Here is a 13,416-nt window from a genome sequence, read left to right on the forward strand (position 1 = left end):
GAAAATATGATTTCTTATCCTTAAAACATCCTTAAAATTATCCTTATTACATGGATTTTATTGTATACAAAAATGCCTCAATAAAGTAATTCTTAAAAATTTAACTAGTCCTAAAACGAATTCACACACTATTATAAAGGCCATCAAATTTAGTTTGTAACAGTTGTGACCCTCAATTTACAATACGGTTGAAAATTTCAAGAAATACAATATATGATTCATTCTTAAAGAAAAAGGAGAATATAAAAAAGGAGAATTCCCCTAAAGCAATAAAATTATTCTATAATTCTAAGTAATCAGTGGAAATAAATTAAGCAAATCTGTGCAAAATGTTATTTTTTTTTAGAACTTAGCAAAATCATTAAGTCCCGACAATTACCTGAAGTTCTGCATAAACTGTGCAAATGCTTCAGTTCTTTCAGCAAGTGGCACAATGATATTAATAATTGATCTAGTAATGTCAATCATCTCACTCTTCACTTTCATGAGAGGTCCAAAAGGGCGGAAGAGGGTCACATGTCTATATTCCATAAGGTCTGCTTTCTTAAAAAAGAGTTCATACTGTGTTCCCTTATCTCTCTCAGTGCGATAATAACCTAAAGGAAAGAGTTTTCAAAGTCATGTTCATGGCAAAATTTATAAATTCAACAGGACTTTACTCAAAGATTGAAAGTATTAAACCAGATCTATAGAGTCTTAGTCTATTTGTGAAAATATTTATTCCCACTGTCTAGACAATAAAAACTATTCTTGAAGTAGAAGAGGGTTTTTTTAAAAAGCTTATCACCCTGTTATATTATTCAATCCATGAAATACCCTCCAAATGATAATTATTCCTTTATACATGACTTTAAAAATAATAGTTTATCATTACAGTAATCATATGACAAAGAAATTACTTAAAGCAATATTAAATTCTGAGCCCAAGTGTTAAAAAAAAAAACTTCTGTTGCTGTTCAGTACAAAAAAAAATGAATCAGGTGTCTTCATCGATATTTATATTAATAATATAAACAGACAACATGGTCTGAGTTTTGAGAAAGATAGGAAAAATAAATAGTAACAATACACTGAATATAGTGAAGTTGAAGAAAAATTAGTTTATATATCAACAGTGATTTGAGATGCTTTTAGGATAAAAGTATAGAAATCTACTGGGCAATCTAATTTTTTGCCTTTGCTGTTTATTATTTGTTGTTATTAATGCATTAAAATTTTACATAATACTAGGAATCCTTATTCCATATTTGTACATGTACATAACATAACTTGATCAATCTCATTTCCCAATATCTTTCCTTCTCCTCCTCCCTCCCCCTGATCCTCAGCTCTACTCTACTGGTCTCCTTTCTATTACTCTTTTTTTTAATTAGTAGATTATAATTATGTAAAAACATGGGGTTCATTGTGGTATATTTATACTTGGACATAATATAATATGGTTGATATTGTTTTCCAGTACTTTTTCACAGCAATCTGATTTTTAAGCATGACACTCAAGAGAGAAGTTAGACATGCAAATGTTGGATCACTCAGTCAATATATGGTAATAAAATGGTGAATAAGATAGACTTGTCCCAACCCTCCTGAGGCAGGAAAATGAACCAGAAAATGGGCAATAACATATACTACAACAAGTCCTAGGAGAGAGGATGCAGTGTAGAGATGACAAAAGCATACAGGAAGCACTGATATCTTAAATTTGAAGCTGGAGATGACTTCCTGGAAGTGACACCTGAGCTAAAATCTGGAAGAGGAATAGGATCTACTCAGTGGTTGCCAGTATTATTTTAGGAGAGAGAGTAGTGGCATAGTGGAGAAAAAGTGATATATGGAATATGTTTCATGCAGAAAAATATCCTGAAAGAAGAGTTATAAAATACACAGAAGTTGTAGAATATAAAACTGGCTCAGCTTCCTTTTTTTTTTTTTTTTAGGCAGATCTAATGTGTGGACAATTTATATGGTACTTAATTATCTTATTTCCTCTGCATCTTTCAATTCTGTCACAAATACAAACACAGAATAAGACAAAAAGTTGAGCTTGTGGAAAAATTAGAAGAGTTGTGAGAAAAAAAATAAAACCTTAAAAAATGTCAGGAAGTGATAGTAGAAAAAAAAAGGAACCACAGGGTGAAACTGCCCAGCAAACCACTATGTCCTGACTGATGGCTTCCAAAGGCCTCCATATATTATACTACAGTATGGTAAGTGATAGTCATGATAATTTGGAGTAAAACCAAAACAAAACAACAACAACAAAAAACCCTGCATGTGGTAGGCTGCTTATGAAATCAAGCAAAAAGAACTTTTAAGAAAGATTTATTTCCAAAATTGCTATTTAAGCCTGCAATTAAATATCTAGCAGAAGGTGTTAAAATTAAAATAAAAAAACATAAAATTTTTATGTTTTAAAAAGGAATATCAAGATCAGGTAAGCGAGGAATGCAAATCATACACATGTAAATATACACACTGCTCAAAAGAGCTCTTCAGCTTCAATAGTTTATATTCTTGTACTTCACTGGTCCTTATTCTCAATTTTATTATGATCTCATTATAGCATTTTTCCAAAAAGGCACTTCAAATTCTTGGTGGAATTAAGCAGGTAAGAACTTAAATGTTTTAATACTGTGTGTAATAACTGACATGTCAGCATAAACACTAGCATATTGTCATAATAACACAACTATTTACCAATTTATTTTTCATATTACCTTCTATGAAGTCATTTTCATTAAATATAAGTTTCTCTCCCAGGGGACCCTCCTCATCTTCCTGTTCATCATCTTCATCAGGATTATTAATGACCTCCAAGCCAGCTTCAATAACGTCTGTCAATTCATCTCGTTTGTCTTTTCTAACCGGCTTTTCTTCAGGATGTCGAGTGAGACCCATTTCCAACTGAAATACTTTCATTAAAGTAAAACTTTCAAAAGGAATCACCCCATACTCACTCGGTAGTTTGGCTCCTGTGCTAACTTCAGCTTTGTCAATCTGGGAATGAAGAAATTCTAAAAGATCGCTAGGTGCTTGTTCTTTGTTGCCTTGATAGCCTATGCCATTAGCCCCTATATTCTTTCTCTCTTGTAATGATTTCATCTTCTCACTCATTTCTTGTAATTCTTGTTTTAGTTGGGCGATTTGGCGTTTCAGACTGGTTGCCCTGGTTTGATAATGTTCTTCTTGCTCCTGTAGGAGGGCTTGATAGTACTCTTTACCATAATTTTCTCCGACAACACCAGGAAGAGATGCATTTCCATCAGTCTGAGGGGCACACTCCAGAAGGTACATAAATAATACCAAACTACAGAGCAAAGCCAGTCCTAACAGTAGCCAGTGGGTCCGGGTGTGAAGGATTGATCCTCTTCTAGACATTCTTATTAATGTGTATTTGCCTAACAAGATAAGTTGCTTCTTCATACCTTTAGCAAAAGGTAATCAAAATTAAAAACAAAATCAGGATTTCCATAAAAGGTACCAAGATGAATTCTGCTGTAGCTTAAAAAAATTGTTTTCTCAGTAGTCATGACTACTTGTAGAAATGAGAAATTAAGTATACTTCCTGTTTTGTTACCATGAAATCCAGAATAAAACAATCTGAACTATAAAATCCATTATATGGGTAGTGAGCTTTCTGAAAGAAACAGATCAGAATCAATCAGAATTTTGTTTTCTTAAGAAAACCAAACTGTTGGTAGCTTCAATAAACTTATATGTTCAATAAACTATATGTTGAGCATCACTAGAAGCACAAATATAATTTAGAATATTGGTAAGTACTTGGAGAAATTATTAAAATGCCTTTTAAAATTCTAAAATACTATGTATAATACTTTTAAACAGTATGGCTATCCACCCATAATCTCCTGAATCACAGAAACATTAAGATTACATTCATGATTTGCATTCTATAGTTTGTGTTACATAGATTCTACTGTTTTCTAATTATTTTAATTAAATTGCTTATAACTCTGTATTAACACAATATTTCAACTAGCATACACTTAGGAATTGAATTTCTATAAATTGTTTCTACCATAGTAATAATGGTTTTCGTGGGAGAGAGTTTTTTCCAATTTATTTGATTCAAATATTCTACCTCATTAATTTCTATTGCTCAACTCAGCCAATCTAGGAATATTAAAATTAAGAGTGTGTGTATGGCGGGAGGGGGGGCAATATCAAAAGGTCACAGACAGCTGAAAACCATTAAGAAAACATTTTTATGTCCAAAGTTCTCTGGTAGATTATTGGAAGATTAGATCACATAATTATTTTCACTGTATTACACAGCAACAGATTTCCTACAAGTTTGGAAAGTTAGTGTCTATATAAAGAAAAAATATGAATATTTTAAATATGTTTGAGAAAAAATTCAAATACCATTATAAATTTACAAAATTATATGCTACCTTTCATGCTACAACTAGTTGTATAAGCTATTCTGTATCTATTTCTAAACTAAGGATTTTTAATTCCAGAAGTAGAGAAGGTTAAGCTTAGAAGAGAAGAAGCAGGGAGGCCTTCCCTGCAAAAGAACTTCCATTCTTACCAAGTAATTTATCAAGAAGGATAATGTGTTGACTGCAAATATTTTATGGTAATGGTTTCTCCAGTGCAGTAGAACCTATGGAAGAAGATGACTGGGAAACATCAGTCACTTTCTTAGTGATTAGGAAAGCCTGGATGCCTCTGTGGAAAATGCTCCAGTGTACACATTTTTGTGGCACATATCTGTTTAAAATGTAGGATAGAAGACCACAAATAATTAACTTAACTCCCTTTAACCATTTATTATTTTAATAAAACAAATAATAAACAAGTATCTTGAAAAATTTAATTCATTACAACAAAGTCTTTTACTATTAACAGCCTCTTTCCCACTGATTGTAAATCTTAAATGATGTAGAAAAAAATAGGAGACATTTTTAGTTTCAAGAAATACTACCTAAACTGGGTGTGGAAGCACATGCCTGTAATCCTAGTGACTCTGAAGGTTGAGGCAGGAGGGTGGGCAAGTTCAAGGCCAGTCTTAGTAACTTAGTGAATCCCTAAGCAATTGAGTGAAACCCTGTTTCAAAATAAAAAATAAATGGGACTGAGGATGGTAAAGTGCTCCAGGTTCAATCCCCAGTCCAAAGAAAAGAAAAAAGAAATCCTAATTTAAAAATAAATATGCAAAGCTAATATTAGTTCTAGGAACTTAGCATGCCTCAAAACCACAATCATTAGCAATAAGAAATCACTTGAATGTCATTTTGAAAAGAAAAACTGAGAGGAATTTCTTAACTATTTGTAAGTTATTATCAGCCTACTTGTTAGGGAAAAGAAAGGCTAAAATTGAAAATGTAGAAACATAATTTGTATAAATTATTATTAAGGTAGACAGACTTAACCATAGTACGATTATATACTCAAACAGTTTGGGAGTAAAACTTTATAAAAGAACCAAAAATATATAATCTAAATACCACTACCTTTTATTAATAGGGTACCTCATAGCTTTTTTTTTTTTTTTGGTATGCAGACAATATATTTTATACTGTGAGCTATGACTTAAATGGGCCACTTGTAAAGGTTAACTTTTCAACAGAATAAAAAATATCAACGTGAATCACATTTAGTAGTAAGTTTTGTGTTGTGATTATATATGTGCATATGTATGAACTTTTCATGTAAAATGTATTTATAACTGGGTTGCAATTCAAAAATCCTGGAAAAAACCCACTGATTTAAAATGTATTTTTATACATTCTCCATACAATTTTTTCAGGATAGCACTGTTTGATTTGAGATGGTTTACATACTATTTAACCCATTTTGCTCCATCATTCCAGATGTGGAACACCTATAAAAATTTAGATAGTGTATAGAATTACACAATACGTAATATAATAATTATAAAATAATAATATAGAATTATACAATATGTAATATAATTTTAATATTAATTATTATAGTTAAGTTCTAGATTATTATTTCCAACCAATTTTAATGTACCTGTGCCAATTTCATTGCACTATGCACAGAATTGAAAACTTGTGACTTACTTAATAGGCTAATATTATAGCAGAATGTTTTCCACTGAAATGAAAGAAAAGCTGCTGTAATTATCTCAGAATGTAAATGTTAGTTGCATAGTTCTGTGGTGATTGTCTTATTTTTATGAGAAATTTCAATTAAAATCTTACTTGTTTAGTTCCTGTAGGAAACTCTTCAACCAAATCCTAGAAGACTAGTTTATAACAGCTCTAAATATGTTAAGAATATTAGAAAGACTAGGAGGAATGTGCTCACTGGTACAGTGCTTGCCTCACAAGGCCATGGGTTCAATTCCCAGCACCACAAAAAAGCAAAACAAAAAAATTCCATCTTGATTACTATCATACTATGCAATGTGTTTATATCACAGATAAGGTTTATTTACAGAGAAAGGGATATTGCAGAGATAAGAAAATGAATTGCTAAAGGAATGAAATATAAAAATCAAAGATTTCAGAAATACATAGCCAACCAAAAAGAAAAAAAAATTCCTCCCCCTCAAAAAGACCCCAAAATATGAAACAACAATTTTCAAGATATTCAACATCAAGTAAAAAAGGTCAGTGATCCTGGAACAAGAAACAAATGACTACCCAATTTACTGCCTAAGTTTCCAGCCCAGGGAGGGGAACTTAAGCATAGCCCAGCAGATTTCCTGAGTTGACAGTCTGAGGAGACTAAGGCAGCAAGGGTTCAAAGGAGACAGTTAGAAAAAGAGAGAACTCCAGAGGTCTGAAGAAGAGACATCCTTTGGATATTCAGTGGAGTCCTGTTCAATGTAAGCTTATGGAGAAATTAATAGGCTGAGGAAAAGACCACAAAAAAATTTGAGGACACAGAACCTAGTATTCATGCAGGGCCAGAAATAGGCATGCTCTCACCAAACAGACTGGAAAACCTCAAAATTCATGGGGGAATTATGTAAAGTATTCAAAAATGTCTTGCCTCAGTGATGGGAACTAATTAGCTCTAAACATGGCTCTAGTCCTACCAACAAATCTTAAAAACAAAACGTGAAAGGATCAAATTGTTTCCAAGTAACAGCACAAGCCTCAAGAATATTTATAGAAATATAAAAATACCACACAACAAAGTAAAATTTACAATATATGACATTCAAACAAAAATCACCAGCCATAATGAAAATAATCACTAAAACTGATCTAGAACGGACACAAATATGAGAATTCACAGAAAATGACATTAAAACAGTATAATTGTATTTAAAAAGATGTTCCTGTTCAAAAACAAAGTATAAACACGTATGACATTTAAAAAAAGACCCAATTTAAACTTTAGGAGATGAAAATTTCAACGCCAAGGTGAAAAATACACTGGATGGGATTAAGAGTAACTTAGATGTTTCAAAAGAAAAGAAAGTGAATTGCAGACACAGCAGTAGAAACTACTTCAGAAGGAAAAAGAACGAAATATATGAACAGAGCTGTGTGATGACTTCAAATAGTATAATATATACGTAATTGAAAGCCCCTAAGAATGGGGAGATTAGAATATTTAAAGAAATAAGGCTGAACATTTTGCAAATTTGATGAAAACTGTGAATACATAGATTTAAGGAGCTCAATAAACCTCAAGTGTAAGAACCATAAATAAAACAAGGCATACAGCCAGGCAAGGTGGTACACACCTGTAATTCCAGCTATTTAGGAAGTTCAGGCAGGAAGATTCCAAGTTCAATCCTGGCCACATAACAGACAAGAACTTATCTCAAAATAACAACAAAACCAAGGCATATGATGATTAAACTGCTCAAACTCAATGATCAAAAGAATCTTAAATGCAGCCAGACAAAAAGCATATATAAGAAACAAAAGGCAATGATGTCAGATTATAGATTACTCTTGGAAACAATGCAAATGAGAAGACAATAAAGCAATATCTTTAAAAAACTGAAAGGAATTTCCCATTACACAAATTTTGGTCTCTCTTGTTAATAGTTGAATCTATCAAGCTTTTCCTAAATGACTTTTCAATTTTAGCCTCCCTATCTGAAGTAATTCTAATGTAAAATAAGTAATTTTTTTCCCTTAAATAGGCACTTCTTGTCACTCATATTATAATACATGCTCCTGTCCTTAATTTGAAATGCAAGTTACCTTTACAACAAACCAAATTCCTGTATATACAGAAATCTATTTTTGGCCTCAAACTAGGGGTCAGCAAACATTTTAGGTCAGATAATGTTATAACCAGTCAATTCTGCCATTGTAGCATGCAAAGCATACGCTGATGATATGTGAATTAATACACATATTTGTTTCAAAGGACACTGAAATTCAAACTTCATATAATCTTTACATGTCATAAAGTATTGTTTCTCTCTTTTCCCCAAAATATTTAAAAATGTAAAAACTACCCTTAAGTCACAGGTCACATTAAAATAGATGGCCAGTGGTCTGGTGTGGTGGTGCATGTCTGTAATCTCAACAACTTTGGAGGCTGAGGCAGAAGGATTGCAAGTTCAAGGCCAGCCTTAGCAATTTAGTGAGCCCTAAGCAACTCATTGAGACCCTGTCTCAAAATAAAAATAAAAAGGGCTGGGAACGTTGTTCAGTGGTTAAGTGCTTCTGAGTTCAATTCCTGATGCCAAAACTAAAAAATAAGATAAATAAAAATATAGGTGGCCAGCCAGATATGGCAACCCCAGCTCTAAGTCCTTAATTTTTTTTAACACTTCTAAAAGAAAAAAAAATTTTTTTCTTTTCCTTTAAACAGGGTCTTATTGTGTTGCTCAGGCTGGTCTGGAACTCGTGCATGTACCACAAAGTCCAACTTATAATTCTTTTTTAAAAAATATTTTTAGTTGTTGATAGACCTTTATTTTGTTTATTTATTTATATGTGGTACTGAGAATCGAAACCAGTGCCTCATACATGCTAGGCAAGTGCTCTATCACTGAGCTACAACTCCAGCCCTAATTCTTTTATACTTCTAAAATATCAAAAAATAAAAACATGAGATAAAAAGATTAAAAATGATAAAAGGGCATACAGTGAAGTCTCTCTTCTATCCTAGAGTCTAAGTTCCCTTCTCTGGTTTTGGTGTATCCTTCCAAATCTAATGCCACTATTAAACATCTTGGCATGAACAGCCTTAGCATATAGGACTTAAATATATGTTATTTCATCTATAGGATAAATCCCTGGAAGTGAAATTCCTGGTTAAATTTACTTAAATTATTCATTGCAACACATAATTGGTCAGTATTTGCTGCTTCCAACTTGCCTAAACGTACTTCCCACGTTCCCAATTGCTATATTTTGGATCTGAAATGTAACCTAAAAGCCCATTTGTTGAAGGTGTGATCACTAGTCTGTGGTGCTATTGGGAGGTGGTAGAACCTTTAGTAGGTGGGGCCTAGTGGAAGGAAGTTTAGGTCTTTTGGGGCCTGCTCTTGAAGGGGTTATTGGCATTCCAGTTGTTTCTTGTCCTTCTTGCTTCCTGCCTATCACAAGGTAGGAAGCCACCTCTGCCATGGGCTTCCATCATGACATACTGCCTTGCTATAGGCCCCAAAGTGACAGGCCAATTCACTATGTACTGAAACCTGTGAGCCAAAATAAACTCTTCCTCCTTTTAAGTTGATTATTTCAAGTATTTTGTCACAGCAACAGAAAGCTGATTAAAAACCAACTTTGAGATCCTTTTTGGTTCGTAAATGTAGGTATTCAGTGCTGTGTGACATGCACCTTTCTTATTATTAGCACATTACCTGTCTGATGTGGGGGGAAAAACCTGACTTTGAAATCATGCTCTAGATTATTAAATTTTTGATTCATATTATTAAAGATTTTAAAATTCTACCTACTCTAGCTTATGCATCCTTTCTTAACACTCCATTAAATTTCTTAGCTATAATTATCTGTGACATGGAGTTGAGAAATAAGTTAACTGTTTTCTTATACAAAATACTTGAAAGAAAAAATAAATAAATAAAAAAAAATAAAAAAAAAATACTTGAAAGTACTGTGCCCAGCACTTTCTATGTTTTAATAGTTAAAAACAGACTGCTTTTTTTCATGGCAGCCTGTATGTATTCAACAAGTGGGATAAGCTCCCAATTTAAGATAACATTTATTTTAAGGTTTTCTTTTGTTTCTTACATTAACTCCTTTAGGCTTAGTTTTTGTTTTTGTTCATTCTGGGGTTCCACTGATTTCCCACAATTATTTAGTGCTTTTTGTTTTCAGTTCACATTATAAATATTCTAATACCTTCATACGTATGGAAATAACTATATTCCTGTAACAATTCACATTTGTAACAACCCTATAATTCAATTTTACATTTATACTTAGTATTCATGTAGCATGAAAATAACAATTTAAATTCATTGTTTTATAATCCCATGATTTTTCAATCCATTTTTAGTTATATTCTTGTGGTGTTTTGTTTCCCCTAACAACAACTACTTAATTTCCCCTAACAACTACTAACTTGAGTAACACAGTTCCTCCTTGTTATACCAAACTTCAGAGTCAGATCATAATCAGATCTAACAGACTTATAAACAAGTAATGACCATCTAAAGAAGACTGTTATAGATGTGTAATACACATATATATATAAATAATAAATAATAATATGGTAATGGAATCTCCTAAGTCTTGAACTCATAATAGTTCAACCATTTTTAATCACCCTTAATATTAGATTATTTAACAAAAGCTTCTATTACTTTTTTTTTAAAAAAGGAATGTTCCGCATTAGTTAAAATGTCATTTGCTGCTTACCTTATGATTCAATCATTCTACATCTAACAAATTCATCTACATGCTCACCAAGAATGTTCATAACATTCTTAATATACAAATACATAGTATACAAAAATTGGAAACACAAATGCTCAACAGAAGAGTAGTCATATAGAGTGGAATATAGCATAGCAATAAAAAGCACCACTGACACCATACTATCACAAGCAATGGAATTTCATTAATATGAAACTCAAAATAGACAAAATTAATAGCTGATGAGAAGAGTCAAAATACAGATTGGGGATAGGAGTATAAGTGACTTGAAGAAGCAGAGGATGATTGAAATGTTTAATCAAAATGTTCATACTGTAATGTTCAGTTATAATATGATGTATATAGCGGTTAAACAGATAATGAATATGTAAAAATTAATTGAGTTATACAATTAAGGTTTATGTACTTGTTGACTTAATATGTTATTTTATACAGCTACAAAAAAGTTAAGGAAAAAAATGTAATTTCTAAACCGCTTGGAACTAATTGCACTTATGTTCAAATCATCTGAGCCATACATATTGCAAATCCAGCAGCTTTTGTATTCTTTTAATCACATAACAACTTTAAACAACTAGAAAGAATACAAAATGAATGCCAACATTCTCTGTCATAAAATACTTGGTTTCTCACTTCCAAGACCAAAGGTACTTTTAAAATACATTAATGATATAAAAATATCATTAATCTCACCAGAAATGAAGGCCCAGGAGCCTTCAAATGACAGTGAACTGCCACGACATTGCATACATTATCTCAAAAGCAGGCTAGAAAATACCTTCAGGTTTAACAAGGGCTTAAACGGAAAAGCTTCGAATTTATGATCATATTGTCATGCTGTCAATACCATCACCACAGAAGGAGCATCGCTTTCATGTTTTACAAATTTCTTCTCTGTCACTTGCTCCAGAATAGAGTGATTTTCAAGGTGAATTTTTTGACAAGGCCAGAGGCTCCCTGTCCCGTGGGATGCTCGACCCCCCTAATTCCTACAAAACGTGCATCTTTTAAAGGCGTTCCTTCTGATGTCTGTCAAGAGATGGGAGTGCTGCTGTCAGAGAAAACGATTTTAACCCCCCCCCCCCCGCCGAAGTGGTAACAGATGACTAAAAAGTTTATCCACCGAGAGGAGATAGTAAGTTAAAAAAAAAAAAAAGTGAACAAAACAAAACAAAACACTGACACGCAAACCAAAGGTCCCTGGCAGCACCGGTCTCGGAAAAAAACTGCAGCTTTCCCCTGAAACCCGAGCGGACTCCAGACGGCTGTCCGCGAAGCTACCACACAGGGACAGGGCCCCGGAGGGTTCGTCTGATGTGACCTGACAGGGACCAGTGCCCGCAGACCCCAGCCCGCGTTCTGGTTGCCTGCACCGCTCCGCCCAGCCGGCGGGAGTCTCAGGCGAGGCCGGGTACTCACCGCGCCGGCCCTCTCGGTCCACCGCGGCCACCAAGCCACCCCCACCTCCGGGACGGCGGGCGCACATGGGCGGCGCCCCGCGCACTGGGGCCGCCTCGGCCTCAGCAGCCCACCCGCCGGGCGCGCCGCCGCGCCAAGGACGGCCACTTCCGGCGCGCGCGAGGAAATGAGACTACAGCCGCATGCCCCGCCCACTGCCTCGGACCCGCTCAGGACTGGCATGCTAGAATTGCTGAATTTAAAAAATACATATGGGTGTGGACTTCCAAAATCTACCTGTGGAGGCCCGCAGAGTGCCCGGGCTAGGAAACCACTGTGGCTGGAGCAAGCACCTGCAGCGACTGGTATGAGTCCCGGCCTGTAGGCTGGCTTCGCAGATACCCCTGCCAGCTCTCCGTTGGCAGCGCTGCCCTGCCCTGGTAGCCCTGTCCCGGGAGCCCCAAGGAGCCACGAGTGCAGATGTAGTCGCTGAGTTGACGTCTCCAGAGATATCTGAGCATCCTCAGGAATGTTGGCCTGAGCAGTAGGCTCCAGCCAAGAGGGCTCTGGGCTGCCAGTGATCTTTTGGGTTTAGTCATCCCATTTCACTGGACTGGAGTTTCCTCATCTGTTAAATGAGACAGCTGAAGTGTACTTTCTGGAAAATAGATTTGAAGTTCAATATCGTATGATTTTAGTAAATGAGGAAAAACCCTCTCCCATGCCTCCTTCATTCAAGTGATTGTTCCAGGAACATCCTTAAGGCACTTTGTCCTCTAGAGTACCAGACTGAGCCGGTGAGAGGAGCACCATAGCACCAGGGCCTGCTTGTGTCTGGGCAGAACACTGTGCTAAAAACCAGCTCTGGGGTTTTTTCCACCCTGGCTGTGATACTGCGGTTATCGGTGAGGAGTCCTGCTTCCTCACATGTTGAAGTCTGAACCTTAGAGAGGCAGGAGGCAAGCATATAAAGCAGGTTTATTTAAAAAGGGGTAACATAGGGCTGTAGCTCAGTGGTAGAGCGCTTGCCTTGCATGCGTGGGGCCTTGGGTTCGGTCCTCAGCACCGCATAAAAATAAATAAAATAAAGGTATTGTGTCCGACTTCAACAATAAAAACAAAATAAAAAATTAAAAGGGGGTGTGGTGGGTAACAGAGATTTCTCCCAGGAGGGAGAAGGGTCCATAGCTGGTATCCTGCT

The 13,416-nt window shown here is 35.0% G+C and overlaps 1 protein-coding gene across 6 annotated transcripts in view; it reads right to left on the reverse strand.

The window, feature by feature from the left end:
- The window catches only part of Csgalnact2 (chondroitin sulfate N-acetylgalactosaminyltransferase 2), a 37,669-nt gene extending 25,290 nt beyond the window's left edge, over positions 1-12,379 (reverse strand). For 3 of the 6 annotated variants that reach the window (XM_046458402.2, XM_046458404.2, XM_046458403.2), the window contains exons 1-3: positions 12,237-12,379; positions 2,718-3,637; positions 380-596 (exon numbers count right to left, since the gene is read on the reverse strand). In XM_046458402.2, the coding sequence (XP_046314358.1) occupies positions 380-596; positions 2,718-3,423 (923 nt within the window). In that variant the 5' untranslated portion in view covers positions 3,424-3,637; positions 12,237-12,379. Of the gene's footprint in view, positions 1-379; positions 597-2,717; positions 3,638-4,555; positions 4,738-12,236 lie in introns of all 6 variants that reach the window. The other 3 variants (XM_046458400.2, XM_046458401.2, XM_046458399.2) reach the window with 3 other exon arrangements.
- Between the last annotated feature and the right edge of the window lie 1,037 nt (positions 12,380-13,416).

The sequence above is a fragment of the Marmota monax genome, unplaced genomic scaffold (genome assembly GCF_021218885.2).
Source record: "Marmota monax isolate L192 unplaced genomic scaffold, Marmota_monax_Labrador192_F-V1.1 WCK01_AAM20220418_F8-fsc00161, whole genome shotgun sequence".
In the NCBI taxonomy this organism is placed as follows: Eukaryota; Metazoa; Chordata; class Mammalia; order Rodentia; family Sciuridae; genus Marmota; species Marmota monax.